Genomic DNA, 27,394 nt, shown 5'->3' on the forward strand with positions numbered 1-27,394 from the left:
TTCCTGTGTGGAAGTTGGAACAGAAACCTGGGAAAAGGAGAGGGCGGGACTTCATGGTTACACTGACAGAGGGGCCAAGCAGGGCTAATAAGCTACAGCAAAGAGATTTGAAAAGCACTTGTGGAGGGATTTGTGAAGTATTTAGCTGTCATTTATATCTGATAGAACCACAGGGCTGGAAGGATGGCTTTAATAATAGAGATTTAAATACTCTGCAGGGTTTCACTGTAAGCTTCAGTATATTTCACATTTGAGCAAGGCACAGAATGCTGACTAACGCAAGGTGTATATTCTGATATACTAGGGTGTAATAACGTCTATTAAGGAATGTCTGACTTAAAAAATAAATCATAGCCTCATTTGTCATCTGCTGTCACCCCAACATACAGCCCCAGTTTCAGAGCCACTTCATCTCAAAAATCTGTTTGAAGATATCATAAAATGTGTATTTGAGTTGCCATGTTACTCCCACAGTGTCTTAGAGTAGTATGACTTATTTAGAGGCCGTTTGTTCCAAATACACTGATCATCAATAATGAATTGAGTGCTGATTAATATTTTCTTCTTAAGTCTCTAGTCTGGAGTTGTTCCTTTGTGTCTGTGTCTGTGTGTGTCTGTGTGTGTGTGTGGTGCTCTGTCATCCCTCTGAAGGGATATCCCAGAGAAGTATGTTGCTCCGGGCTTGTTTATGTTCCATGTGCTGCGTGGGTTATGGACATTGCTCTGTATTTATTTCAGTGTATCCTGAACTTGAACGATCTCCTCTCTTCTCATACTTATTTTTATATTGCAATGTGGACAGTTAAGCTCTGTGGATTGAAATGTTAGAGTTTGCAATACCATATGACTGGGAACAGTCCTAACTTGACTGTCTTGTAATCATATTTATGATCACTTTAACTTTTCACCACTGTAAGGGTAACTGTTAAGCGTAAAAGTTATTACCAGCCTTCTGAATGCCTTAACACCTGACTGAACGAGTGTGGTGAACATTGTAAACATCATGTATCAGATAATGTACAGTAGGTTGTTTATTGCAGAAAGAAACCTCACTGTACAATTTCCTTTATTTATTACACAGCTGTGTTGAATACTTGATTCTGATTGGTCAATAACTGCATTGTATGATCTGCTGCAGATCTGCTCGCCGTACATTATTCTATACTTACCCAGCATTCATTATGTTGGAAAATATTTTTAAAAAATTAGTTTCTGATGAGGAAATGTCATGTTAAGGGTTTCATCTAGTCGAAAGTCGGACATACGTATTTGATGGAAAGTGCTAAAGTCGGAAATATATTAGTACAAAATCTTATGAACCTTATGGTCCAAAACTTTACACCACCTAATTAGGCAACTCTCGTCATCAGAGAGGCACATGAATGGAGGGTTAGCAACAGCATGTTAGCATTGTCAATCGTGAGCTTGGTAGCATGCTGGCATTAGCATTAGGATGAAAGCATTGCTATGTCAAAGTACAGCCTCACAAAACTACTAGTTTAATAAATACTTGTATCATTACGTCAACAAACATATCACGTCAGTACAATTTAAATAAGATGTGCTATCTTATACTGTATGCTTATCCAACTCCAGCGAAAATAGAAGTGTGGGCTTTATTCCTTTAAAAACAATTTCCAAATATGCAATAACTTGTTCACTATATATATTAAAAACAATACACTGCTGCTTTAGCATGGCTATACACTCTCAGCCTTGGGTTTTTTTCTGCCAGAGGCACCATTTATTACAAACAACATCAAATCATTTTTTTTTTATAGAACAAAGTGCACACACAACAACAAAGCAGCACCCCGTGGTGCTGATAGCTCTGATCCTGTTTGGAAACATTTGTATTCACACCTCCACACATCTCCTGCTGTCTGTTTTAGTCATCCGTCTCTCCTGCCCTCCAGACAGAAGGTCGTGGAGTTGTTTTGTTCTGTTACAGTTTGGACTTGTGGTGGTAAAATGTGTTATGATGAAAGCAAAACACCGTCTTATCAGCCTGATATTGAATGCAGTATTTTAGCCTCTAGTTGTCTTCCTATTAAATGACTTCATGTGATTATCAACCAGACATACTGTGATGTATTGGCTTCTTTCCAGGAGTGAATTTAAAGAGTTAAGTGCAATATGTCTCATTCTATGTCAGTGTCCACATGGGGGGAGTAACACATAGGTCAGATTTGTATTTCTGTCACACACAAACAATGATTTTTCTTTTTGTGCGCTGCATATATACGGAATTATTTGTAACTCTAGTTTGCATTGTTTGTCTCTGCTTGTTCAACTTGACACTTGACTGTTTTCATCTTCAAAATGTATTTAAATAAGAGCAGAGATGTACAGAGACAGGGAGATGTGTACAGTCTGTACTGTAGAAGAGAACACTCTGTGCCGCCAGTAATTCATCCTGCCCCTTACTATAAATCTCACCAATGTGAACACTGACCACTGCTGGGCCTCTGTGGAATTTATTCCCAGCAGTAGTTGTCCAATAAAACGTCTTGTTGAATCTCTTAATGACTATATTTCTTTCTGAGGCACACCGTCTATACTTAAGTAACCCACCTTTCCCTGTTTGTCTGCCCCTCCCTCCTGTCTGATTGTTAGGAGTCTCCTCAGGACAGTGCCATCACAAGGGACATCAACAGGACTTTCCCAGCTCACGACTACTTTAAAGACACTGGAGGAGACGGACAAGACTCCCTGTACAAGATCTGCAAGGTAGGACACACAAAAATGGGGATGTTTATTGTTTACATTACTGTTTAAAAATCAACGAGGGGCCATTATTGAAGTAGTAAAAATATAAAATAAAAAAACATTTTCTTTGTAGATCACTTTTCATTTAAAACAAATCTGAAAAAGTGAAAAATAATGTAAAGAAAGCTCCATCCACAACTACAGCTGACTGTATCCCACGTTCCTTGTGGAAAATTGTCACAGCTTACAGTCAGAAGTATTCTGTGGAAGTGGCAGCAAAAAGTGAAATCTGTAAAATATTTGTTAGCATGAAAAGATAAGACGGCTAAAAACAGATCTTGTAAGGATGGGCTGCAGGTGTGAAGGCAAATTGTCAAATTTCCCCCCTGACTATCTGGAATGTTTCCTGCCAGCACCCTTATAAAAAGTCTGCAAGAATCTTATCTTAATCCACCATGACCACAGCACTAAGAAACACTTAGCAAAGTTGCAGTGGCAAGCTAAAACAGCTTTTAAGAGGCAGAAACCTCGAGCAGAACCAGACTCATGTTGAACAGCCATCAGCTGAAACTGTTAGGCTTGGAAAGTGGGATAGAGGGAGATATAGAAAGAGAGAGACGGATAGAGACAAACAGAGCAACAACAGCAGCAATAAATACAATAGATTAATAGCTACAATGTCAGTAATCATGATTAAAGTATGTGTAGTATAAGCAGTAACAGCTAACAGTGATGATAGACTGATCAATCTAATATAAACATTACTAACTGTAATGATGATGAAACGTGCAGGACTGATTATATTAATTATAGAGGTTGAAGTTGAGCAGCTCTAAGATTCACTTTACTATTTATAATAATGATAATAGATGTACGGCTGATACTAATAGTTGTAGCAGTTGGAGTTGTTGGGGGGTGCACAGCAGCTGCCCGCACACACCAACGATCCAGAGGAACCTACAAGACAAGAAGCTGAGAAACCCCCACAGGAAGATATATTGTTTTGGTAGCAGTAGCAGCCATTGTGAAGAACCTCTTGGAAATAATAGCAATCGGCATGTGCTGCAGAGTCACATTTCCCTATAACACGATGTAATTACTGCTTTAATGACTGGCTGTACAGTAGGTCTGATGATAAAGTTAGTGGAGCAGTAGTGAGAGCAGTCACAGCTAAAGGCCACTGATCATTAATTAACTCAAGAGCCACTCTGTTTCTGCGGGGTTCAGCAAGTTCAGAAGCGTCAGCGCCTGTCGAGAAATGCATCAGGTTTGAAATCGAAAAAGCCCTCACAACCTTCCATATAAGGCGACACAGCTGACAAAACACACACACACACACACACACACACACACAGTGCTGTGGACACACACTTGTACACAAACAGAGGAACTAAATACGTCTATAAAGTCTCTAAATACGTATTGATCATCATGTGGCAAAGCTTTCTTTTCCTCATGAGGATGAACACGTGCCTTTACAGTGGAGACATGAGTGGTCCGGTTGCAGTTTGATCAAAGCTTTTTTTTTTTTTTTTTTTCTTCTTCATTACATTCATTATGTATAGCTCAGGTGAGGGCATCCATCTCCTTCCAGACAAGCACCTCCTCAGGTGTGTTTGAATAATTCAGTGGGCCCCCCATTTCCTCTGTGTGGATTGAGCCACACTTTGTCCAGCTGACTTTTTCTCATTATTTGTGTTTGTAGCTCACTAGGCCACTACAGCCCTTTTCCAAACTCTCTCACTCTTCTTATATTAACTCAATTGCATCTGTACCAACATCTCTCTCCAACCCTTTCTTAGTCCTCTCTGTTTGACTGTCCTCTTGGTCGAATCATTTCACATCCTAACCTTATCTATTTTATTTTTTTCACTGCTTTTCTAATGCCAATTAAGAGCCTGTTAACAATACAACCTTTTTTTTAAAAACATTTTTGTGTGAATTTATTGTAGAGATAGGAAAGTGGATATAGTTGGAAATCAAGTAAAGAGAGAGTGGGGAACGACAGGAGAAAGGAGCCACAGGCCACATTCGAACCTTGGCCACCCCCTTGGAGGACTATAGCCTCCTTACATGGGGTGTGCACAATAACCACTAGGCTACCCTCGCCCCCAATACAACCATTTTTAAAAGACTAACAGCATGCACTTCAACATATTTAGATTTCTATAATGGGCAAAACGGAGCAGATATTTCCCTCAACAACTGGTACATCAAAATGTAAGTGCTTTGTACCCAAACAATTCTACTGGGGGTTCAATCACTAAATATTTATACATTTCTATTTGACTCATAAGATGATGTCTAGAGATGTTATCTTAGGTTTTCTGTGTGTAATTTGTCACTTTATTTTTATATGTTTAATTTAAAGTCGTGTTTACCTCCTGGTGTAGCTCCAGGCTGGCAGACAACTTGTCAACAAATCCTGTTCAGCGCTGCCTGCTACTGAACTTGCTCTGGGCTGTTTTCTTGCCAATATTCTTGCTAATATTAGCTGTAACTTAAAAAAAAAAAAAAAAAGAGTTTCCCCATTAGCTGTGAATTTCTTTATTCTGAATTTCATCAGAATAAATTGTATCATTTGATTTTATGATAAAATATAAATACAGTTCCATGTAGCTTTCAAAATTGCAGGTGACTCAACATCTAGACCATAATAAATACATTTATTTGTATTGCACTAATCCAAAGGTGAACAAATCACACAAATAAAGCACAAATGAATGTCTGAATGACTAAAAACATAAATAGAACACCAAAGATAAAATATAAATGTTAAAAGTAGCTTGACAAGCAACAGCCCAGAATGTTTTGCAATCATTTCTTCTCCTTCATAACGTTCCCAATTCCCGGTGAGACATATTTTCTTACTGTGTGCGCCTACTTGCCTCTGTTCTCTCCCCCAGGCCTACTCTGTTTACGATGAGGAGATTGGCTACTGCCAGGGACAATCCTTTCTGGCTGCTGTGCTGCTGCTGCACGTGAGTTCCAACATATCAGAAAAAAATCCTTCTTTTCAAACAATTTGAAGAGCTCAGCAGGGACTGTTTTGTTTTCATTTGACGTCGGTATCTTCTGTGACATTCTGCAATGACGGAGGATTGGTCTGGCTTCTTTTGGATTTCCAGAAGCCTTTGAGTCTTGTATTCACTGTAGGATATGATTCTTTTAGGAAGAATCCACGTGCCAGGTGGCATCTGTGGGGCACTGACATTTGATTTTCTTATGAATTGTGTGTTATAAGTGTTCCTGTTCATCCGCCACCTGAGAGCCCGTGGTTCAGACAAAGGATATTATCGCCCCCTAGTGGACAAACAAAGTCCTAAAGAAGTTGATAGGCGAGGGAAGATGTGTATCAATAATTATAATAGTTTTTAAAAATGAATGAACTTGTTTTATGGAAGGGTTGGGAGATAATCACTATTTTAAATTAGCCTCATCAGAAATGTTTACTAACTGCATGTGTTGGTCTTGTTTTTTAGATGCCCGAGGAGCAAGCTTTCAGTGTCCTTGTCAAGATCATGTTTGATTACGGGCTCAGGGACCTTTTCAAGCAGAACTTTGAAGATCTGCATTGCAAGTTTTTCCAGCTTGAGAGACTCATGCAGGTATGTGTGTCCCATTTGCAGATTTTTTTAAAGTTTTGTTTTTAGATTTTATTTGGACTTACCGTCATGGGTATCCTTAAGTGTGTCACTTAGATGGACAAATATTGTGTATGAGTTGGTCAACATTTGGGTTGTTGTAGTTTTGTTCTCTCTGTGATTTGTCAATCTTTCCCTTCCCTTAAACCCCCTTTATTTTGTTTTATTCTCTATTCTTATCTTTTAATTTACTTCTCGCATCTTCTTTTCCTCCCTGGTCTCCTTCCCCATTTGTCTGTTAACCCCCCCTCTCTCTCTCTCTGTCTGAAACAGGAATATATACCAGACCTCTACAACCATTTCCTGAATGTGGGTCTGGAGGCCCATATGTACGCCTCTCAGTGGTTCCTCACCCTCTTCACAGCCAAGTTTCCTCTCTACATGGTCTTCCATATCATTGACCTGCTACTGTGTGAGGTTGGTATGCACGGACACAAACATCAAGACCAAACACAACTCTACTGGCTGCAAATCACACTAACTTTTAAATTGATAACATTTTGGTTTAATTTAGTATTTTACCTTCTCCAGTTTCCCAAAAACAAAAAGGCATGTAACCAAATAAACACTTGGCGCACACATTTTGATCAGTTATTCAATGTTTCTTGAAGCTGACTTGCTGATAAATGCATCTACTAAAATGCTCCAGAGGTGAGATAATAAGGTTTAATGTAAAAAGCATGAAGTAAGATAAGTTTGAATGGATAATCACCTGAATGGGTGGCCTGTTCGTCCAAAGTCAATAGACAATGTGAGACTAGGAGAGAAGAATTTCATGTCAGATGAGACCAGAATAGTTTTTCTAGCTAAAACCAAACCATGTCCCATCCATTACCTGAATAATACCATCATTATGATGATGCATGACACCGTGATGCTGTAACGGTGAATCATAGCAGCAGGAACTTAGAGGATGTACAAGAGCGAGAAAATGATGGACAGACCAAAATACAGAGAGGAAAATCTGCCACACATCACAAATCACACTCACAGCCACGGACTAAAGTGAAGATTCACCTTTCTGCCTGGTGGTCCAGGCAAAGACAACTGGAGTGTCTCTGCACAGCTTTAAGTAAGCCAGCCGAATCCTAAAAAACTGTGCTGATAACTTTAGATTTCTATTCTTCAGCCCCTTCCCTAAAGTCTGACAGAGATTGAAAGGAAGAATATAAGCAGTTTGGTTGAAGATTCTTTTAGCAGCTGGTGCAGAACTACAATATGAAGTCTTCTTGTTTTGTACTCGATGTAGTTCAAATGTTTCTCTCTTTACTTTTAGAATTATTGAGAAATGTTTCCATTGGTGAAATGTATTTTTATAGTGAGTCATAACACACTCACTCTTCACTGTTTTCAGTGTTAATGCATGTACATTTTCTTTTAACTTACTAGTTCCTCAAACTGCTGAAAATGTTTTGTATTTTTAGGGCATCAGTGTGATCTTCAATGTGGCTTTGGCACTTCTGAAGGTAAGCTGGCTCTGTCAAATTTGAATATTGATTAATAGCCAATACACATAAATGAAACCTTTTTTTATTGAAAGTCAATTAGGCCTAAAGACTACTTAAGCTTGTTTCATTCTCAAAAACCTGTTTTTGTTTTAAAATCAAAAGAAATAGTCTCGGTTAGAAATTATCTTGGGAATAAATCTGAGCACAGCAGCCATGTTTGGCTTGTAAAATGGGTGGCTAAGATACTTTTGTGTTCCCGTCCTTCTTTTTCTTCAGACATCAAAAGACGATTTGATCCAAACAGACTTTGAGGGTGCTCTCAAGTTCTTTCGTGTCCCGGTTCCGAAGAGGTATCGTTCTGAGGAAAATGCAAAGAAGCTGATGGAGCTGGCCTGTAGCATAAAGGTGAGTTTAAAGTGAAGGGTGATATGAAGAAGAGTGAGTAACCTTGATTTCAGAGTACAAATAAAACATTTGCAAGTCAATTATTTAAATTTAAAAAAGTAATGGTCTTCAAAGTATTCAGAAAACCTCAAACAAGTCTTTGTTTATAATATAAGAAACAGAAAACTCTTCAAACATTTCAGTCTGCTAATCAAACGTGAACGATTTAGTGGTTATGAAGAATTGATAAAGCCTCTTTTCCTCCCTGCAGTGCTACATTTATACCACTAGGGGTCACTATTGAATTTATAATCCTGTTCAATAGTTATGAAGAACTCAAACAGGCCTCTCTCTTTTCATCTCTGTCTCATAAACACACACACACACACACACACACACACACACACACCCACTCACACCTGTGTCCTGGCCTGTTTTGATCAACCTGGCCTAGTTTGTAAGGTCCGCCTTTGAAAGTAACTTTGGGCTAGGATATTTATTAGAACAAACTTTTCAAAGGAGCCAGCACAGAGAAAGATTTAAGTTTTTTGGTTCGTGGTCAGACAGGTGTGCAGCTGAGAGAGGCGCACATGAACTTCTACAGCGTGGAGAAAATCTGGTGCAATATGTGGTTATTATCCAGAGCTATTGTTGTGGTTTTAGGTTTTCTCTGACCCATTTGAATAAAACCCCCTCATGCAGTCGCTTCAAAGCTTCTGCCCTCTATTTACTGCATACTATCATTTCTACTGTAGCACATTATTTGGCAAGAGAAAGTCATTCAAAGAAGTCATTATACAAATTGACCTCAGTGAGAACCGTCGTGTTGGATCTGGGAATTAAATCTGAGTGAAGGTAAGCTAATCTGAAGCTTGGATGCCACTATAGGGGGATTAACAGACCAGATTACTGGTGCCCTCATTGACTGATGATACTGACTTCTGATTGGAGCGCAAATCTCTTTGAGTTTCCACGTGCTCTAACTTTTCTTTTGCCAAGGTATAAAGTCACTGTCAAAAATCTCTTAGTGCCTTTTTTAAACAGGATTTAGATTGTGGATTATTTTTATTACATGTTTTCGTAATAGATTTGATTTCATAAACCAGTGGCTAAGATCCAACATACTGGTCCTTGACCCTTTGAATCGTTGACTCCATCCCTATTGTGGAATACAAATAAACCGCTAGAGGCAGACAGGATTGTTGTGAGTCTGATGGAAGACAGTGTGTGTGAATTCTAGTTGATGGTATTAAGAGAGAACTCTCTTGACAATCCCTCTAAGTATCAGGGGGTAAAGGTCTTAATGATTTTTTTACACTTTTAATTGAATATTTGACAAATTGTTGGAAATTTCAGAAAGAAAATGTATTCATGAGACGATGTCAGGGTCAGATGGGGGTCATTTATGATCTCTGGGAGTAGCTGTTAGACCTTCTTTCTCTTTTAGTCTGTCATCCTTTTGACTCCTAAAGCTAATATGCAACTTGCCCAGTGAATTTAAATAAATATCATGAATGTGTGTAAGGTTCTTTTGTTTGTATTAGTCCCCATGTCTTTATGTCTAGATTATACGTCATACATTTCTATCTAGTGCACAAGTATAAGTATACAGTAAGTGCAAGCTGTGGCTCAGTGGTAGAGTTGGTTGTCTCTAAACCAGACGGTCGGGGGTTCAATCCCCAGCTCCTGCAGGCAAGGCACTTTGGCAAGGAAAGTTGCTCCTGCGGCGTTGGTGATTTTATTATTTTTTTTAAAGATTTTTTTTGGCTTTTTGTGCCTTTAATGAAGAGATAGGACAGTGGATAGAGTTGGAAATCAGGTAGAGAGAGAGAGGGGAATGACATGCGGGAAAAGAAGCCACAGGTGGGATTCAAACCTGGGTCGCCCGCTTGGTGGACCACAGCCTCCGTACATGGGGTGCGCGCACTAACCACTGCGCTGGGCGTTGGTGAATTAATGTGTATGAATGGATTAGTGATGGACACTTCACATAGCAGCCTCTTCCTTCAGTGTGAATGGTGTGACCTACACTTTGAGTAGTCAGAAGACTAGAAAAGCTTTATACAACCTCAAGTCCATGTACAATTTACCATTATCAATAAGTAAAAAAAAAACATTTTATTGGTTCAGATGAGCTGAAACAGATAGAGCATGTTGTCTTACAATATTCATCCCGTCAGATTCTAAAAGAAAAAAACACAATACTGATGCCTCTCATTTACTGTAACTTGTAAGATGAGAAATATTTGATGTGTTAAAATGATGACTGTACTTGAGAGAGCTCTGGTTGCTGTGTTTCTGAACGCCACTCTTGAGTTGTAACTTCTGGAGACCCAGCTGTCTGTCATGTCTGTGAGAGGAAGCGGGAATGAATAAAGCACGACAGAAAAGGAGAAGCATGAGGCAACACCTGCCCTGCCCTGAATGACCTCTTGTTCTTTTTTTCTTCCTGTACCCTGGCTCCCACTTACAGAGCTGAAAGCGCAACCCAATACACTTTAGGGAGCACACAAAACACACACAGGCAGAGACACACTTAGAACAGGACATGGCCATGCTGTCCCAGATCTGCCAACCTCATTAGGTAAAGCCATTAGGTAGAGCCCGCCATATTTATACATGGTACATATGTCAGCTGATATTATCAGGCTCATATAACATACATATTTATAAATGGATGTATGCCTCCAGTGGGAGCTCATTTTAAACGTTGGGTGAACATATAACGCAAAATTATTGCTTTGGTTGATTTAGTAATGTGTCATTACCTAGTTTGTCCAGTAGAGGGCCTTAAAACTCCATAGTTTACAACACTCTCAGCACTGTTTGCAGCACATATCAGAGCATAACAGCATAGCAAAAAGTGGTCCACGCTGGAATTGATTGACAATGAATAAACATATTAGACATTTATGAACAAACTTGTGTTTAAGAAAGAAGCTTCTTGTTTTATGTCATATCCAAATAAAAAAGTGTATTTACATTTAAGCTCAAGTATTCATGATATCAGCCACTGTTAGGTAATCGGTGAATGTTCTCCCTTATCTGATATGATTAACTGTAATAATGAACTCAAGATTATACCAAGCACATGCGGCAATGCACCCAAAGGCGACACATTGATGTTGCAGTCATAACCACATTCCATTTAAATCCACAGAATGGACAAACATCTCTTAGTGTGGCACAGTGTTGGTCTCTCTTCATGCAGAGAATCGGGCACACAGTGTTCATTTCATGTTGGCTATTTCTTTAAAACGTCCAGTGTATGGCTATCAGGGTAGTGAAGGCCTGTTGATGGCATTAACTAAAAGCTGTGTGTGTGTGTGTGTGTGTGTGTGTGTGTGTGTGTGTGTGTGTGAGAGCTGTAAATGTAGGCGTGAATGAGACTGTAAGTGTGTCGTTTTTAAATGAAACACTGCTCGGGTTGTGTTGGGCTGAAACACTGAACCAGTGTACCAAATTGTCTGTTTATTTCTTTCAGAATAAAAGTAACAGACACGTAAGCTGCTGAAGTGTGTAATGGATTAAACCATTATATCCATTATTAAAAATTCCAGCGTCATGTCATCAGCTCTCAGAGTTCACTGACATACTCATACTGCTTTCAGGGACAACTCAGCACCTCTTTTGAGCTACTTTAATTTTTTTACAAGCTGATAACAAAATGCTGTCATGGTGGATTGGCGCATAACATCAGCTTTACATTTGAAATTTTACAGTAAATCTTAGAACTCAATAAAAAAATGTGACAGAAGTTACTCTTGGCAGTCATTTTCCAGTGAACCTCCCTGTCAGACAGAAATAAACAGTAGCAGACTGGGCCTGTAATCTTTTCAAATGTTCCTCTTCATTTCATTCTAATGCTGGACTAAACTAAAGAACAGTAAAGGCCAGCAAAGCTTATAAATCATGTGTCCTTGTTTACAAAAGGATTGGAAAGACTCTCTCTCTCTGGCAGATACCTCCATTGCAACAGCCACATACTATTATACTAGTTTATTTTGTCTTTCATCATGTTTGTAACTGTTAGTGTTGTACTCCATACGTGTAACATTTCTTTTTGTGTGTGTGCTCTATTTGCCCGACAGATCAGCCAGAAGAAGCTGAAGAAATTTGAGAAGGAGTACCAAACGCTAAAGGAGCAGCAGGAACAACAGGAGGCGCCCATCGAGAGATACGAGGTACTCACGGGCACACAGTCTTCACATACACACTTTAAGCTTTATGTATTAAATGACCTCTCCCTTGACATGTATACAAAGTTTACATTAAATGATATCCCCTTTCAAAATCAAGTGTACCCTTAAACCAAGAACATCCCTGTTGTTGTTGTTGTGCTTCACAAATACAAACGGGTAAAGACATAAAATCAGTTTTGTGTTCATTAATACAACACACTAGATGTATTAATAGTGTTATATATGACGAAGAGTATCTTTAAAATCTGAATTGTAATGACCCCACCACTCAGTGACTCCTAGGTGTAGAAAACAGATTGTGTTACTCTTACACAGCAGAATACTAGCCTCCAAACTGTGAGAGATTTCCCACAGAACAGAGATTTATTTTTATTATAGACCTTGACAGTCCTTGTTTGTGAAAGAAAAACTACACGGCTCCAAAAAAGCCATTAATTGTACATGCCATAAGTCATCCCAAGGGTAACGGGGTGGAGGTATACAGTACAAGATCATCAATTACAGTGACCAGGCTTCTTCTCTGTTTGCGATTTAAAAGGCTTCTGACGAGCAAATACAATTTTTTTTACAGATGAGGTACCTCATGTACCTGTGAGATGTTCTTATATTATATTACTGAAGAATATTTTCATAGAGTGAGTCCCCATTTATTTAAAGACAAATTGATGTGGAAGACTGCGGTCAGATTTTGGTTTAGTCCATTTATTATAGTTTGCATCATTCTCAGATACTAAAGCATATTAAGATGATCTCTATTACAGTTTTTGTACCTTGGGCTACATTTAAATGCTTATCAACTATTTAGTTTCTAATAGACCAATCAGTTTGCATTAGAGTCTGTTTAGTTTCTCCTATTTTAGCCAATATTAGAGCATTAAAAGTGACTTTTCATTCAGCAGAAAAAGACTCATTTTGACAGGATAAAAATGAGCAGGCTTATTTAAATGATAAATGTGTACTCTAAATGGAATAGGCCTATTATAAGGTCACCAGGTAGGACAGTTGGTTAAATTACAAAATGACATCATCAGGCTCTCAAGTTTTCCTATGATTGATATTTTAACCCTCTTCAATCTCACAGAAAATGTTTGATGTAAATATTAAATGGACTTGAGTTTGTATAGCGCTTTTCTAATCTTCTGACTACTCAAAGCACTTATACACATCATGTCACACCTACCTGTTCACACACTGATGGCAGAGGCTGCTATGTAAAGTGTCCATCAGTATAAACTAATCATTTCATACACATTAATATGTCACTCTCAAAGCAGCGAGAGCAACTTGGGGTGAAGTGTCTTGCCCAAGGACACATTGGACTTGTTGCTGTTAACACGTTGTGTCCTGTTAAACATTACAGCAAATCTGACTGTGTAATTACACTCTCACCTGATCATAGTTAACTTTTACACCCGCCAGAGAAGAAGACGTGTGTCATTCATGATTAACTCCTTTTTTCTTTCTCTGTTATCGTTTCACTTTCCTTCCTCTTTCATGCTTTCACACTTCCCTCACTTCATGCTGCCTTTTCTTTTTCTCTGTCCTACTCTTACTCGTTTAATCCTTTTGCTCTTTGTCTCAATTGTATACATTTCCTGTTCCTGCTGTCTTTCTCCTCTTCTTTTCCTCCTCCTTCTAAATTTCTCTCTTCCTCCTTCCAGCGGGAGAACCGTCGATTGCAGGAGGCCAACATGCGTCTGGAGCAGGAAAATGACGACCTGGCACATGAACTCGTCAGCAGCAAGATAGCCCTGCGCAAAGACCTTGACAACGTAAGACAACAAGGGGGATTATTTGTATGTAACTGTGTGAGTCTGTTTGTATAGATGTTCATGAAAATGACAACATCTTTAATGTTGTTCATGTGGCAATAATTGTGCAAGAGCTGACGCAGTGTGAGTCAAAGCAACAAAACATGCATGAAGCAAAAACCTTTATGTATACAGCCTTAACAGTCACAGTCTTTATTTACAAGACTGGCTTTGGACAAAGAAAAGAAAGAGAAAGATAGAGAGGAAACTTAAGCAGAATGTAGCACACAACTTACTTTCAATGACCTCACAAACATTGGGTTATTTGGTGTGTGTGTGGTTGTGTGTGTGTGTGTGTTTGTGTGTGATTCAGGCTGAGGAGAAGGCAGACGCCCTGAATAAAGAGTTACTGCTGACCAAACAGAAGCTGGTGGACTCCGAGGACGAGAAGAGACGACTGGAGGAAGAGTCCGCACAGGTCAGAGCCACTTTTCAACCCGATGTCTTTATTTCAGTCATCAGTCCTGCTTTTCTTCAAATCTCATGTGGCCCCGCAGGGTTACAGATAGCAGAACGGCTCAGCACTATAGCATCACAAATTCTCAGGTGAAGGAAACATTTTAGAATTACGGTGAAAAAAACGCGTCTTAAATATCGCCTCTGTGGGTCAAGAGGGACACTAGCAGGAAGTTTGTGATATTAATGTGACAGGCTGTGGCTGAGCGCTCTGTCTTATGGTCAGTGCCAAGAGGCTGCAGGTTTTCTATCAAACCAAACACTGCAGTACATTTAAGTTCTCCATCTTTAGATACACTGGATTAAAAAACTTTAATTACCTTCTTTTTTTTTCTGTGAAGCAAGATATCTCGGCTCCTTACGTGTTTGCTTGTCTTGAGTTTGTTTTATTGTTTTTAAAATGCAGGGATAGGTCATATGTCTTCATAATTACATACACTTCTTGAGAGTTTGCCAAGCTTGATTTAAAACTATTCCTATCCTGGCTACTGGCCTGAGCTCGGAAATCAGAATAAGAGTTAACTCTGTTTTCACTTTACCTAAAAAAACTATGTATGGCAATGTAAGTGTGAACAAATCTTAACAAAACAGACATACAGTGATTGATTTAGCCAGGTCAGTCCTCCAGGCTTAAGGGTCTACTGCCCACTTAACGTTTACAGACAGATCAATGTTGAGAAAAAAAGTTGAAACTAATCCCCTCTAGTCTCGTCCTCTGTTAATTCACCTTTGTACACACAGTATGTCTGTCTGTCTTGAAACATGCCCTGTCTCCAGACCACTCTGATTATTCTGTCTTTTCTCCATCTGTGCTTTTTAAAAGAGCCTAACATGTCGTTTTCTACGTCGATGTAAAACAGAACATAAAGTCTGAACATTTTCAAGGCTTCCTCCATCATTCCTGTCGCTTCTTATACTCTCCACATTCAAACCTTAAATGTGAAAGGATGTCGGCTCGTCATCTTTGACGTTGATCTCTTGGGTTCAGTGAAGAATCCTCTCTAATTCGGAGGAAATACCTTTCTGTTTCCATGTGTGTTCAACGCTGTCCTCCAAACGTCTCCTGTCTTGTTGAGTGTGTGTGTGTAGCTGTGAGTGATTTATGTGCTAGCATAGAGGTCGTGAGGAGAGCGTGACTTTGCCCTGAGCTTCAGGTCTGCCAATACCCCTCTCTGTCTTCTTTACATGTCACACAGTCTCCGAGGCCTCTGCTGCTGTCCTTGGTATGTGCCCTGTAACATCCTGATGGTAACTATGTGTGTGCTTGTGTGTGTGTGCGTTTCAACAGCTGAAGGAGATGTGCAGACGAGAGCTTGATAAGTCTGAATCAGAGATAAAGAAGAACGGCTCCATCATTGGAGAATATAAGCAGGTATGTACTGAATGTCTTTGTTGAATTTTTTTTTAACAGATATCATCAAAAATCTCATAACAGGGTTTGTTCCTCCCAGTTTGCATGTTCCCTCCTGTTTAGATGATTTTTGTGAAGTGTGTCTCTTCCTCACAGGCACATTTTAGAGAAGTGAAACTTTAAACGGTGGCAGACTGTCACAGTACTTGTGCTTTTGTTTTTTGGTTTATGTTATCTTCTTATAATTTATAAAACTTCTTCTTTCCTTTGTCATTCTGAAACACACGGATGAATGTTAAATGCACTTTCACTAGCTTTCTAGTATTTTATCATGGCCAATCAGGTGTTATCGAGTGTATTTGTACTTTTTCAAGGAATCATACAGATACATTTAAAAAAACAACAACAACATTCCTGTCAGCCCTCACCCTACCTTGACACCAGAAACACTACACAATTGAGAAAAATACCATAAAACTCATAATAGTCCAGGCTTTGATTTACTGTAGTCTATGAAATGACCCTGCCTTTATTTGGGACAGGTGTCAAAATGAGACAGGCTTTTAATTATTTTTAAACAAAACAGCAAAGATGGTTAAAGATTGTACAGTATCTCACAAAAGTGAGTACACCCCTCACATTTCTGTAAATATTGTATTATATATTTTCATGGGACAACACTGAAGAAATGACACTTTGCTACAATGTAAAGTAGTCAGTGTACAGCTTGTATAACAGTGTAAATTTACTGTCCCCTCAAAATAACTCGACACACAGCCATTAATGTCTAAAACGCAGGCAACAAAAGTGAGTACACCCCTAAGTGAAAATGTCCAAATTGTGCCCAAAGTGTAATTATTTTGTGTGGCCACCATTATTTTCCAGCACTGCCCTAACCCTCTTGGGCATGGAGTTCACCAGAGCTTCACAGGTTGCCACTGGAATCCTCTTCCACTCCTCCATGACAACATCACGGAGCTGGTGGATGTTAGAGACCTTGCGCTCCTCCACCTTCCGTTTGAGGACGCGCCACAGATGCTCAATAGGGTTTAGGTCTGGAGACGAGCTTGGCCAGTCAATCACCTTTCCCCTCAGCTTCTTTAGCAAGGCAGTGGTCGTGTTGGAGGTGTGTTTGGGGTCTTTATCATGTTGGAATACTGCCCTGCGGCCCAGTTTCCGAAGGGAGGGGATCATGCTCTGCTTCAGTATGTCACAGTACATGTTGGCATTCATGGTTCCCTCAATGAACTGTAGCTCCCCAGTGCTGGCAGCACTCATGCAGCCCCAGGCCATGACACTCCCACCACCATGCTTGACTGTAGGCAAGACACACTTGTCTTTGTACTCCTCACCTGGTTGCCGCCACACATGCTTGACACCATCTGAACCAAATAAGTTGATCTTGGTCTCATCAGACCACAGGACATGGTTCAAGTAATCCATGTCATTAGTCTGCTTGTCTTCAGCAAACTGTATGCAGGCTTTTGTGTGCATCATCTTTAGAAGAGGCTTCCTTCTGGGACGACAGCCATGCAGACCAATTTGATGCAGTGTGCGCCCACCCCTTCAACCTCTGCAGCAATGCTGGCAGCACTCATACGTCTATTTTCCAAAGACAACCTCTGGATATTACACTGAGCATGTGCACTCAACATCTGAGGTCCACCATGGCGAGGCCTGTTCTGAGTGGAACCTGTCCTGTTAAACCGCTGTATGGTCTTAGCCACTGTGCTGCAGCTCAGTTTCAGGGTGTTGGCAATCTTCTTATAGCCTAGGCCATCTTTATGTAGAGCAACAATTCTTTTTTTCAGATCCTCAGAGAGTTCTTTGCCATGAGGTGCCATGTTGAACTTCCAGTGACCAGTATGAGAGAGTGTGTGAGCGATAACACCAAATTTAACAGACCTGCTCCCCATTCACAACTGAGACCTTGTAAAACTAACGAGTCACATGCCACTGGGGAGGGAAAATGGCTTATTGGGCCCAATTTGGACATTTTCACTTAGGGGTGTACTCACTTTTGTTGCCTGCGTTTTAGACATTAATGGCTGTGTGTTGAGTTATTTTGAGGGGACAGTAAATGTACACTGTTATACAAGCTGTACACTGACTACTTTACATTGTAGCAAAGTGTTATTTCTTCAGTGTTGTCCCATGAAAAGATATAATACAATATTTACAGAAATGTGAGGGGTGTACTCACTTTTGTCAGATACTGTACAATCGTCCATTTACACCAGAAATAGTATTTATGTACAACATGAGGATATCTGTTAAGAAGTTAAACAATAATAATAATAATAATAATTTATACTTTATTGATCCTGCGAGGGGAAATTCGTTTTTACACTCTGTCTAGTTAACATGTTACACAAACATAGGCTGAAATACACACACATGCACAAACAGGATCCTATGGACATGCAGTAATGGAGAGGTCTCAGAATGAGGGGGCTGCCCACAGTGGGCGCTCCTGAGCTGGTGGGGGGGGGGTTGGGTGCCTTGCTCAAGGGCACCTCGGCAGTGCTCAGGAGGTGGTCTGGCACCTCTCCAGCTACCAGACCAATTTCCGGACCCTCCGATTCCCAACCCAAGTCCCTACAGACTGAGCTACTGCCGCCCACAATATCCCCCCCCCCCCCCATAAATCACTAATATGATCTTACTTTGTAAGACAATAGGAAAACGTGAAGGCCTGTAGGTGTACCAGCATTATTCTGTCTTTCTTAGACAGATTTTATAGATATTTTTGTGTCTCCAGCTTTGTCTCTTTATTTTTCATCCACGCACTATTTCAACTTAAAACTCAGAGCGCCTTTTACTGAGACTGGCTTTTATGTCAAAACCTGCAGCTACACCAGGCTATTATAAGGGACATGACCTGGGGTGACATGGGCTTTTATTAGAAGTTTTACGGTGTGTGTATAGTATTTAACAAATCACTCGGTAAAAAGGAAAAGGATCAGAGTCACCATTGATTTTTTACAATATAGGAATAAGGTAAAAAGATATTAATAAGAAATAGAAGCATTATGTATTGAACGTGCACAGGATTGCACAGTCGAGATGTACAGTTGGATTAGTGAATACAAAGTTTAGTTTAGTTTCACTATTGTACTGCTGGATTATTGCACAAATCATTGTCCAGTTTGGATTCAGTTTTGCACAGCTGAAAAATAAATCACAAATAAATAAGGCTTAATAAATAATAAAAGGAAAAAACATTTGTTAGTGTGTAATAAACATGCCTTATCATGAACTCTGTATATTTAAAGAGTGAGTCTTTTAGCTTCTTTGTTGAACTTCTCTGTCCTTACCTCCTCTCTCCTTATTTGGCTCTTATTTTAAAATCTAAGCTTGGAACATGTCATAACAGAGGCAAGGGGTAGCAGCCACAATTGTTGGAAGATAATATTAGATCAATCTGATTTCAACAGTCATCTAGTTTGTGAAGCCGAAACACATCTCATTTTAATTTTACGTATTGTCCCTAAGCTGAACTCGGCGCTCGTGATGACTGAGCTTGAGAGCATATTTTTGAGTTCCCGTCTCTCTGAATTCCTCTTACAGCGAATTTCATCCCCTCAGATCTCATCCTGTCACTTAATGCTTAAATATAAACCTTTCCAGATCAAGTATTATTACCATCAGGGCAGATGCATTATGTAACAATCCAGCACCTATGTCTCCCCATGGGGGCCAACAGAAATAGCAAAAGGACTGATTTAGAAACAGATCTTAGCTTCACCTGAGTCTAAAAATACTGACAGCAGAGAGAAATTGACAGCCGATATGAAACAGATAACAAGAGGTATCATGAAGGCGAGAGGAGCCGATGGTTCAGAGTGTGTTTGCGCATTTGTGTTTTGGATGAAAGCAGCCTTCAAAGTGTCAGAATGCAGTGGAGAGAACTGTGCTGAGCAGTGCTAAGTGTGAAAATGGGGGCTTTGACAAAAATAGTTTCTTTTTTTGTGACAGGAAGAAGGGGGTGATAGAGAGAGAGAGAGAAAGAAAGAGGGAGAAAACAAACAGTGGAGGAGAAGGAGGGAGGACAGCACAATTGAGGCCCGTGGGATTGACAAGTCGAGGAATGCCCTGAAATAACCTGCATTGTTTTCCAAACCAGATAACTCTGGTGATTCTTCAAATACCATCTCCATATTCCAGTCACTCTGAATGCCAAGTTATTTTTTTTATGGGATTAGAGCCAAGATAGCTTTGTGTGCTAATTGCCCCTCCAGCTCACGAGGACAGAGAAGCGTCTGTTAGAGTGGAAGCTAAAAGCGGTGTCGAGTGCTGTAGAGGAATACCCACTGTACGAGTGGAGGCAGTAGAGATGCACTCAGGCGAGCCGCTACTTGCCAGCTACAGCGACATGTCTCTTAGGCCTTGTTAGCATTGGATTCATTTGATATCTTACAGTTTTCGAAAACGTTTCACCCTGGACACCAAATTATTCGAACCATTTTTGGATTGCAACCAAACTCTCTATTATTCCCCACCATGAATATACTGCTTACATACAGTGTTGAGCAAGAAGAAAATGAATTTTCCAAACAGTAAAGCCCCAATAGCCTGATGAATTATTGAACGAAAATATGTAGAACAAATAAGACTAAGATATTCATAGAAAGGAAATGGAATATAAGAAACATGAGAACTAAAAATGGCCCGTGGGTCTCGTGCCTGAACTGACAAAATCATTCAGACACCTTGTTTCGTGGTTGTTGTGGTGTTTCCAGTCAATGGTCTATTGAAATGTCCTGAGTCTCTAATTTAAAATGTGAAAATGGCAAGTTTTCATCAGCTGGTTTTGAACAAAGGAATGAGAATTGTTGCAAAGAATGGTTTCATCAGAAATTGGCAGTAAAGGCGACGTTTTCCAGTCTGCTAGCACATCGGCCACTTGGTCATGCTGTATGGAAAGTAAGAAATTCTTATTTATACAACAAGGTTCAGCTAAGGAGTCATGTGAGTTTACCTTTGCTACCTCAAAATGGGTTCTGCAGATCGGTCAGTAAATCAGCACATTCATAAGATTATAAGATATAGATTTATAAGCAGTTCAAGCGAGTGGGAGAAAAAAAAAAGCAGAATTCAGGAGGATTTGTTGATTTTGCTTTTTATCCATACAAAGTTTTTTTTTGCAATATGAAAAACAAGTTTATACCAAATGTTTATGGAAATGCATAGTGTGAAACATAGGAAAGAATGCAGACAACATCTATCAGGAGTTTAAAGAAGCAGTATAATGATTGACAGCTTGCTTACAGATGGTCCAGCTTTAACGATTCCTCACTGGAGACTGACATCTTACACAGGCTTGAAATCCCAGCAGAACACACTGCCCCCTTCACCTTATCCCTCTCAGCCCTTTTGCAATCTTAAGTAAAAATGTGATGTTAAATAAAAACAGACTAAAGCCAGATTAGTCCATAAACAACAAGTTAAAGCTCCTCAAATTCAAACGTCTTTGAATAGGGATACACGATGAGTAGTGATGAAGGGAAGATGCAGAGATGGGTAGAGTAACGGTAGTTGAGAGCAAATGAAGGAGAGGATGATGGGAGGAAGAGATAAAAGACATGTAGGAGTAGAAGATGCATATCTGCTTGGCTAAAGATACACAGATAGATGTATAGATTGATCTCTACAGGAGGAGGTGGAGATTTACAGTAAAAGCAACAGGGAATCAGAGATATGCAGAAAGCTGATAGAGAGATGCAGAGTGTGTCTGCAGAGAGGTGGGATGACCCGATGTTCCTGTTAGGATGACTCATGTCACATTGATCGCTCTGTTCATCGGCAAGCTAGAAGCACAAGTGTGTGGGTGTGTGTGTGTGTGAGTTTGTATGTCAGTCAGCATGCTTGGAGCTGTGCTCTAAAAGGTGTACTACTGCAGGAGAACAGAAAGAGATTGTGTATATATGGCAGGATGCACATGTCATACTCTGTGTGTTTACATCCTGTTAGCCCCGCTGGAAAAACAGCACCTTTATGACATCACTAATGGACTTAACAGTAAGAGTAAGAGGATGAAGACTCTGCCAGCAAGACTGATTTACTAAGTAGCACAAACAGAGGAACCTTGGTTGTGCACATTGGCGTGGTAAGAGGAGGCAGATTAAAGAACTTGTCTCACTTGGTGGAACGCCCTCCCCTTTTTTTTACCCCCAACAAAAAGAAAGTAGATCTGGTTTATATTTAACCTTATTACACCCTGGCTCAGTTTTAAGAAGAATACTACAAGCGTGTTGTGCAGAAGGTTAATAGAGGGTGACTGAGATGTTCAACTCCCCAGCTTTACGTGTTTTATTACACACAGTGTGTTCAGTTATGTATTCATCTGCTAGAAACTTTGTTACTTATAATATGGAGCAGTATATAATAGAAACACACTCATATTTACAAGTAAATGTAGCTATGACTAGAGTTTTTTCTATCTGCTCCTCTAGTTCAGAAAAATCATTTTATAAATTCCTCCATTGTTTCTGACATCTTATACCTTGATAACCACTTTATTTGAAGGGGAGATTTTATAAAAAATACACTTAATGTTTTTGAACATATATTTGGATAACCTGAGTGTCTACCAACCCACAAAATGTGAAATAAACCCATCAAGTCCTTTGTTTGTGTTCTGCATAGGTCTTACAACACAGAGAAAAGTGCTCCGTTTCAAATCCGCTCTCCTTGTGATGTCACAGTGGGATTCTGGTTAAAAAATACCCTCCCCTCCCCTCCCCTGATATCTCCACCCATGGACTCCACCACCCCAGCCTAGAACAAAAATTTTGCGCAGGTCTGCCATTTTAATTCTCACTACAGAGGATTGATGTCTACCGGGAAAACTCAGAGGGGGCTCATTGCATTTAAAGAGACACACACACCAAAACGGAGCGTTCTGAGAGAGCAGGTTTATACCGGGTCACAAACCTCCTCTGGTGCTTGATTCATGTTATATTTTGACCAAAGCACAGCACAGATGTTTCATTTAGACCACTGGAGACTGTTTTTAAAGGTGGAAAAGGGTTATGATACATCCTCTTTAAAGCCATAATGTGATCTTAATTTTTTTTATAACTAAGAGGAGCCCAAAGTTGATCCCGTCCCTGAACATGCACTTGAAATATTCTTTGACAAAATAGAAATCATCACCTTTTAACTTTACGAGGGAAAATGTCAACAACGGCTGACACACCAGCTGAGGTAACAGGCATTTAAAATAAACACATGGAAAATCTTTTATTCTGATGGCCGTAGTATCATAAAGAGGCCTCAGTGTGCAATTCAGTCGATGTACAAGCAGCTAATCACTCCTTACAGTAAGTTTAACAAACACTTAGCAGCTCCATTCAAACGCTTCAAAGTCTCTCTATTGAGTGTCTTGTTACATGGGCTCAGTAGAAACTCAAAAACATTATGGGTTTATTACTGATAAAACTGACATCAGTCCTCTAAGCTGACAAACCTTTTGAATAACCTTCTCCTCCTCCTCTGATTCTTTTAGATCTGCTCCCAACTGAGTGAACGACTGGAGAAACAACAGACGGCCAACCGAGGAGAACTGGAGAAAATCAGGGTGAGCGTCACACACAAACCTTCAAAAACCTGCTGTTTGCTCTCAACACATGCTGTAGAGAAAAGGAGCTTTAGAGAAGCCTTATCTCAGAGCTGCTCTATCAGAGTCAAATGTATGACCATAAATGTGTGTCTCTATGTTATTGTTAAAAAAAACTACAGATCTAAGGATTCTGGATTATTCCCTCATCCAGTAATCAAGTGTTAGAGGATATTCTGTTTCTTTTGTATGTTGCTGTTTATTCTGAACACACAGTCATATAAGAGCGGTGACTCCATTTGTAAGAAACTATCCTCAAACAACAGTTTTCATCTCTCACCACCTGAAACTCTTGTTGCCGTGTCATTGTCCCGACTTGAGACGTTCAAGAAGAATGAGGAGTTAGTTTGATGAGTTGGAGCCAGGCGTCTCACTTCCAGCACTTGTGCTCTTGGCTCATGAACTGTTTGTTTAGACTGTAGCTGGGAGATCGGCCATTTTGGCAGAGAACTCAGTCAGTGCTGCCCAAGGACTCACAAAAGGACACACAAAAGGTTTACTGCACCAAGGACAAGTTGTGTAAAAGATGTAGCAGGGCGTCTGTGTGTGGGGTTTTCCTTTTCATTATTCTTTAATAATGCTGCAGCGGATGCGTAAGTGTCAGCAGAGCAATTATAATTGATGTAGAGAAACTGTGAATGCAGTGAGTAATATGATATATGGTATTGTAAGTTAAAAAAGTCATAATTAAAGTTGTTGTAATAATATACTGACATACTAATTGGCTCAAACTTAATCTAAATTGACGACTGAAACGATTTCAGCTCGAGCTGCTTAATAAACACTCTCATCCACTCTGCAGTGACGGGTCTAATATGTGTTGTATTATTACTACTCAGCTTTGACAGTTTTATCCAAATGAAATGTCATATTTTAAGGAAATATTTATTCAACGCATTCCTCCAGTAATTTAGGATAAAGTTCCAAAGGTACACAACTTTGGCTGGGAGCTGCGGACAATGTCGCTATTTTATTTCAAAAACCCTCAATAATCTGTCAACAGTACTCTCAATGGGCTCAGCCTAGTAAAAGTTTGTGAATAGGATGTTGTTCAGCAGCCCGGTCTGTCTCTAATAATAGCTCATCACATATTAGGGCACCCAAAAAAAAAAAAAACCTCTTTGACTACAGCCAGCAGAAGAGGGGAAGAATAGATGGCTTGTGTACAACACTAATGAGCTGCAACGCTTCAGTAGCTTAATGGAACACCGTCGACTCTCAAAATGTAAAAAAGATCCTCTCTGCAAAAAGAAGGGGCTCATTCAGAATGACATAACTTACTGGAGATATTTGCATTTAGTTTAGACACACATTTAGTCTGTGCTCTAACTGTTGTCATCATCTTCTGAGTACTTTTTTTTTTATTCTTGGTCTTTCTTTGTTTTATTTTTAGTGCTTGTGCACGATTCAAAATAGACAGTAAAAGGTTCTAAAATAGTTTCAGCAAAGGAAAGTCAAGGTGCCTGCAAAGCTGTCTTAAAACATTCAGCCCAAATGATCAGACGCTTTGATTTCTTTTCCTGGAATTCTTTAACAAAAATAGTCGTTTTTACATCTGCTTTGCACATTTTTCCTCTTCAGAGTCTGAGTGTTGTCTTGGGAAAATTGTGCTCTGAATGTAATATTGTTGAAAAAATGCCTTGTGCCTCTTTTCTTTACGGCCGGTTAAAAGCAGAGAGAGCAAGAGTTGAGCACAGTAATTTAACAGTTACATTTTTGAATATCTGAGACGTTCAATATCAGTAAATCAGTTAATCCTTTAATATTTGACGGAAGTTAAAACTACAGTTAACATTAATACGTCTTATCAATAAACAAAAAAAACAGCAGCTTTTGGCCGCCTGACAGTGGACAGTCTGTGTTTTTATCTCATTATCACCAGAACTGCTGTTGTGTGTGTATTCTGTGTACATCACTCATGATGTACAGCACTAGAAAGTTCTGATTTGTGTGATTCTAATTTCAAGATCTACCAAACACAGCAGCCACAATCTATGCATCTGTCAGACCATCAACAAACAAACACAACTTCCTAATTATTTTTCTTACCGTCTGAAGGTCTACTGTACTCCTCTGGTCTTTTGCATCAGCAATCACCCTCATGATCCAAATCCACTCCAAGATTTTAATCCAAACATATGACATTCATAAAGATCCACGGAGTGATTCAAACTTTCCCTCCACTGTTCAGCTGTTTCCTCTTCACTAGTTCCTGACCTTTCCACTGACACCTCATTTGACCAATCAGGATGTTCCATTCACCGTTCCTTCTTACGCTACTGTAGCCAATGAGAGCCTCAGTGGAAAGGGGCCTTTCTTTCTCTCCTCTCAGTGGCTGCGTCACACATGATGCAGATGTGTGAGTTAAAATACAGATAAAAGGGTCGGCAGTTTCGTCTCCTTGGAGAGTCAGGAGCAAATGTGGTGAGCTGACTTCAGTTGGCAAAAGTGAATTCAAGTAACAAAATAATGTTAACAGAAACCAAATTTAACAGAAGTTTTATAAATTTTTCAAATGAACGTACACAATTAATAAAAAGATTAATGTTGATTATCAACAGTTAAAGGATGCGTGCCCAGCTTTGGTAAAAAGCTTGAATGCAGATGACTGTTTTTAATCAAAAGCTCGATTTAGGACATCTAAAGCGGCGGCTGTGGCTCTGTGGTAGAGTCGTGTCTCTACCGAGAGATTGGGGGTTCGATCTTCAGCTCTGCCGTATTGTTCTTAGGAAAGACACTGATCCTCAAAGTGCTCTGTCTGCATAGACAGCCGTGTGTGATTGTGATAGCACTGATGGACAGTCGAGCACATCCTCTGCCATTAGCATGTGATTCTGGTGTGAATGTAACACCCCGTGTAAAAGTGCTTTGAGTGATTAGAAGACCAAAAAATGCACTTTACAAGTCCAAGCCTATCTCTAAGTTATGAAGTGTAAATTATTACATCAAGGGCAGGAAATGAGTTTTTCCTTTCAATGACACCTCCTTGCCCTTGCAAATGTCTTCCACTTTCTTTAGAGAAAGTCATTAAATGTTCCTCGCTGTGACTGAATAAGAGCTTAGTTAAGAAGGTGGGTAGTTATGTAAAAGGATATTAGCACAGGTGATCTGCTGTCATCCATTTGACATGAAGTCTCTTTGCTTATGTGAAAAAATCAATTATCACCCCTTTTTTTTCCCCCCACTTACATGTTCTCTCTCTCTCCTCTTTCATCCCTCTCTAGTCCAAAGTGGAGGGATGTGAGAAGTGCAGCAGTCTTTTCAACAAAGAGGGTCGTGTGCGGGCCGCTGTGACCTCGGCGCCCGCTGGGGGGGCGGAGGAGACGGATGAGGAGAAGGAGGGCTTGAAGAACCAGCTGAGGGAGATGGAGCTGGAACTAGCCCAGACCAAACTGCAGCTGGTGGAGGCTGAGTGCAAAATCCAGGTACACTGACAAAGTTTTGACCTTAAACAAACTCTACACAGATTTCTCATCACGTTCTTTTTTTTTTTTTTCACCTATCCGATGCAGCTTTAGCAAATCATGAGTGGTCCCTTGACTGATTAAAATACATTGAAATATGCTAGCTCAGCTTCCATCTCAGGTCATCTACATCTAGCTAATGAAGACCTTGAGTCATAATGAGTCTTGTGTACTTGGCTTTGTTGTAGTGACACATTAAATACTGCTTAGACATCCATTTAGAAGCAAAAGTCTCTGTTTTAAGTAGAACACTGTTGTCTTGATAAAGACTGTGAGAAGTCTAGGATATAACTTTAGCATGGAT

General features: G+C 39.8%; 1 protein-coding gene across 3 annotated transcripts in view; it reads left to right on the plus strand.

Moving 5' to 3' along the window:
• LOC132992643 (rab GTPase-activating protein 1) overlaps positions 1-27,394 on the plus strand; it is a 79,084-nt gene that overhangs the window by 48,251 nt on the left and 3,439 nt on the right. For all 3 annotated transcript variants that reach the window (XM_061062080.1, XM_061062081.1, XM_061062082.1), the window contains 12 exons: positions 2,617-2,730; positions 5,616-5,690; positions 6,192-6,317; positions 6,627-6,770; positions 7,778-7,819; positions 8,078-8,206; positions 12,277-12,369; positions 14,049-14,159; positions 14,512-14,616; positions 15,943-16,026; positions 23,516-23,587; positions 26,851-27,051. In XM_061062080.1, coding sequence (XP_060918063.1) covers positions 2,617-2,730; positions 5,616-5,690; positions 6,192-6,317; positions 6,627-6,770; positions 7,778-7,819; positions 8,078-8,206; positions 12,277-12,369; positions 14,049-14,159; positions 14,512-14,616; positions 15,943-16,026; positions 23,516-23,587; positions 26,851-27,051 — 1,296 coding nt within the window. The remainder of the gene's footprint in view (positions 1-2,616; positions 2,731-5,615; positions 5,691-6,191; positions 6,318-6,626; positions 6,771-7,777; positions 7,820-8,077; positions 8,207-12,276; positions 12,370-14,048; positions 14,160-14,511; positions 14,617-15,942; positions 16,027-23,515; positions 23,588-26,850; positions 27,052-27,394) is intronic.

This window comes from Labrus mixtus, chromosome 17 (genome assembly GCF_963584025.1).
Source record: "Labrus mixtus chromosome 17, fLabMix1.1, whole genome shotgun sequence".
NCBI classification, from domain to species: domain Eukaryota; kingdom Metazoa; phylum Chordata; class Actinopteri; order Labriformes; family Labridae; genus Labrus; species Labrus mixtus.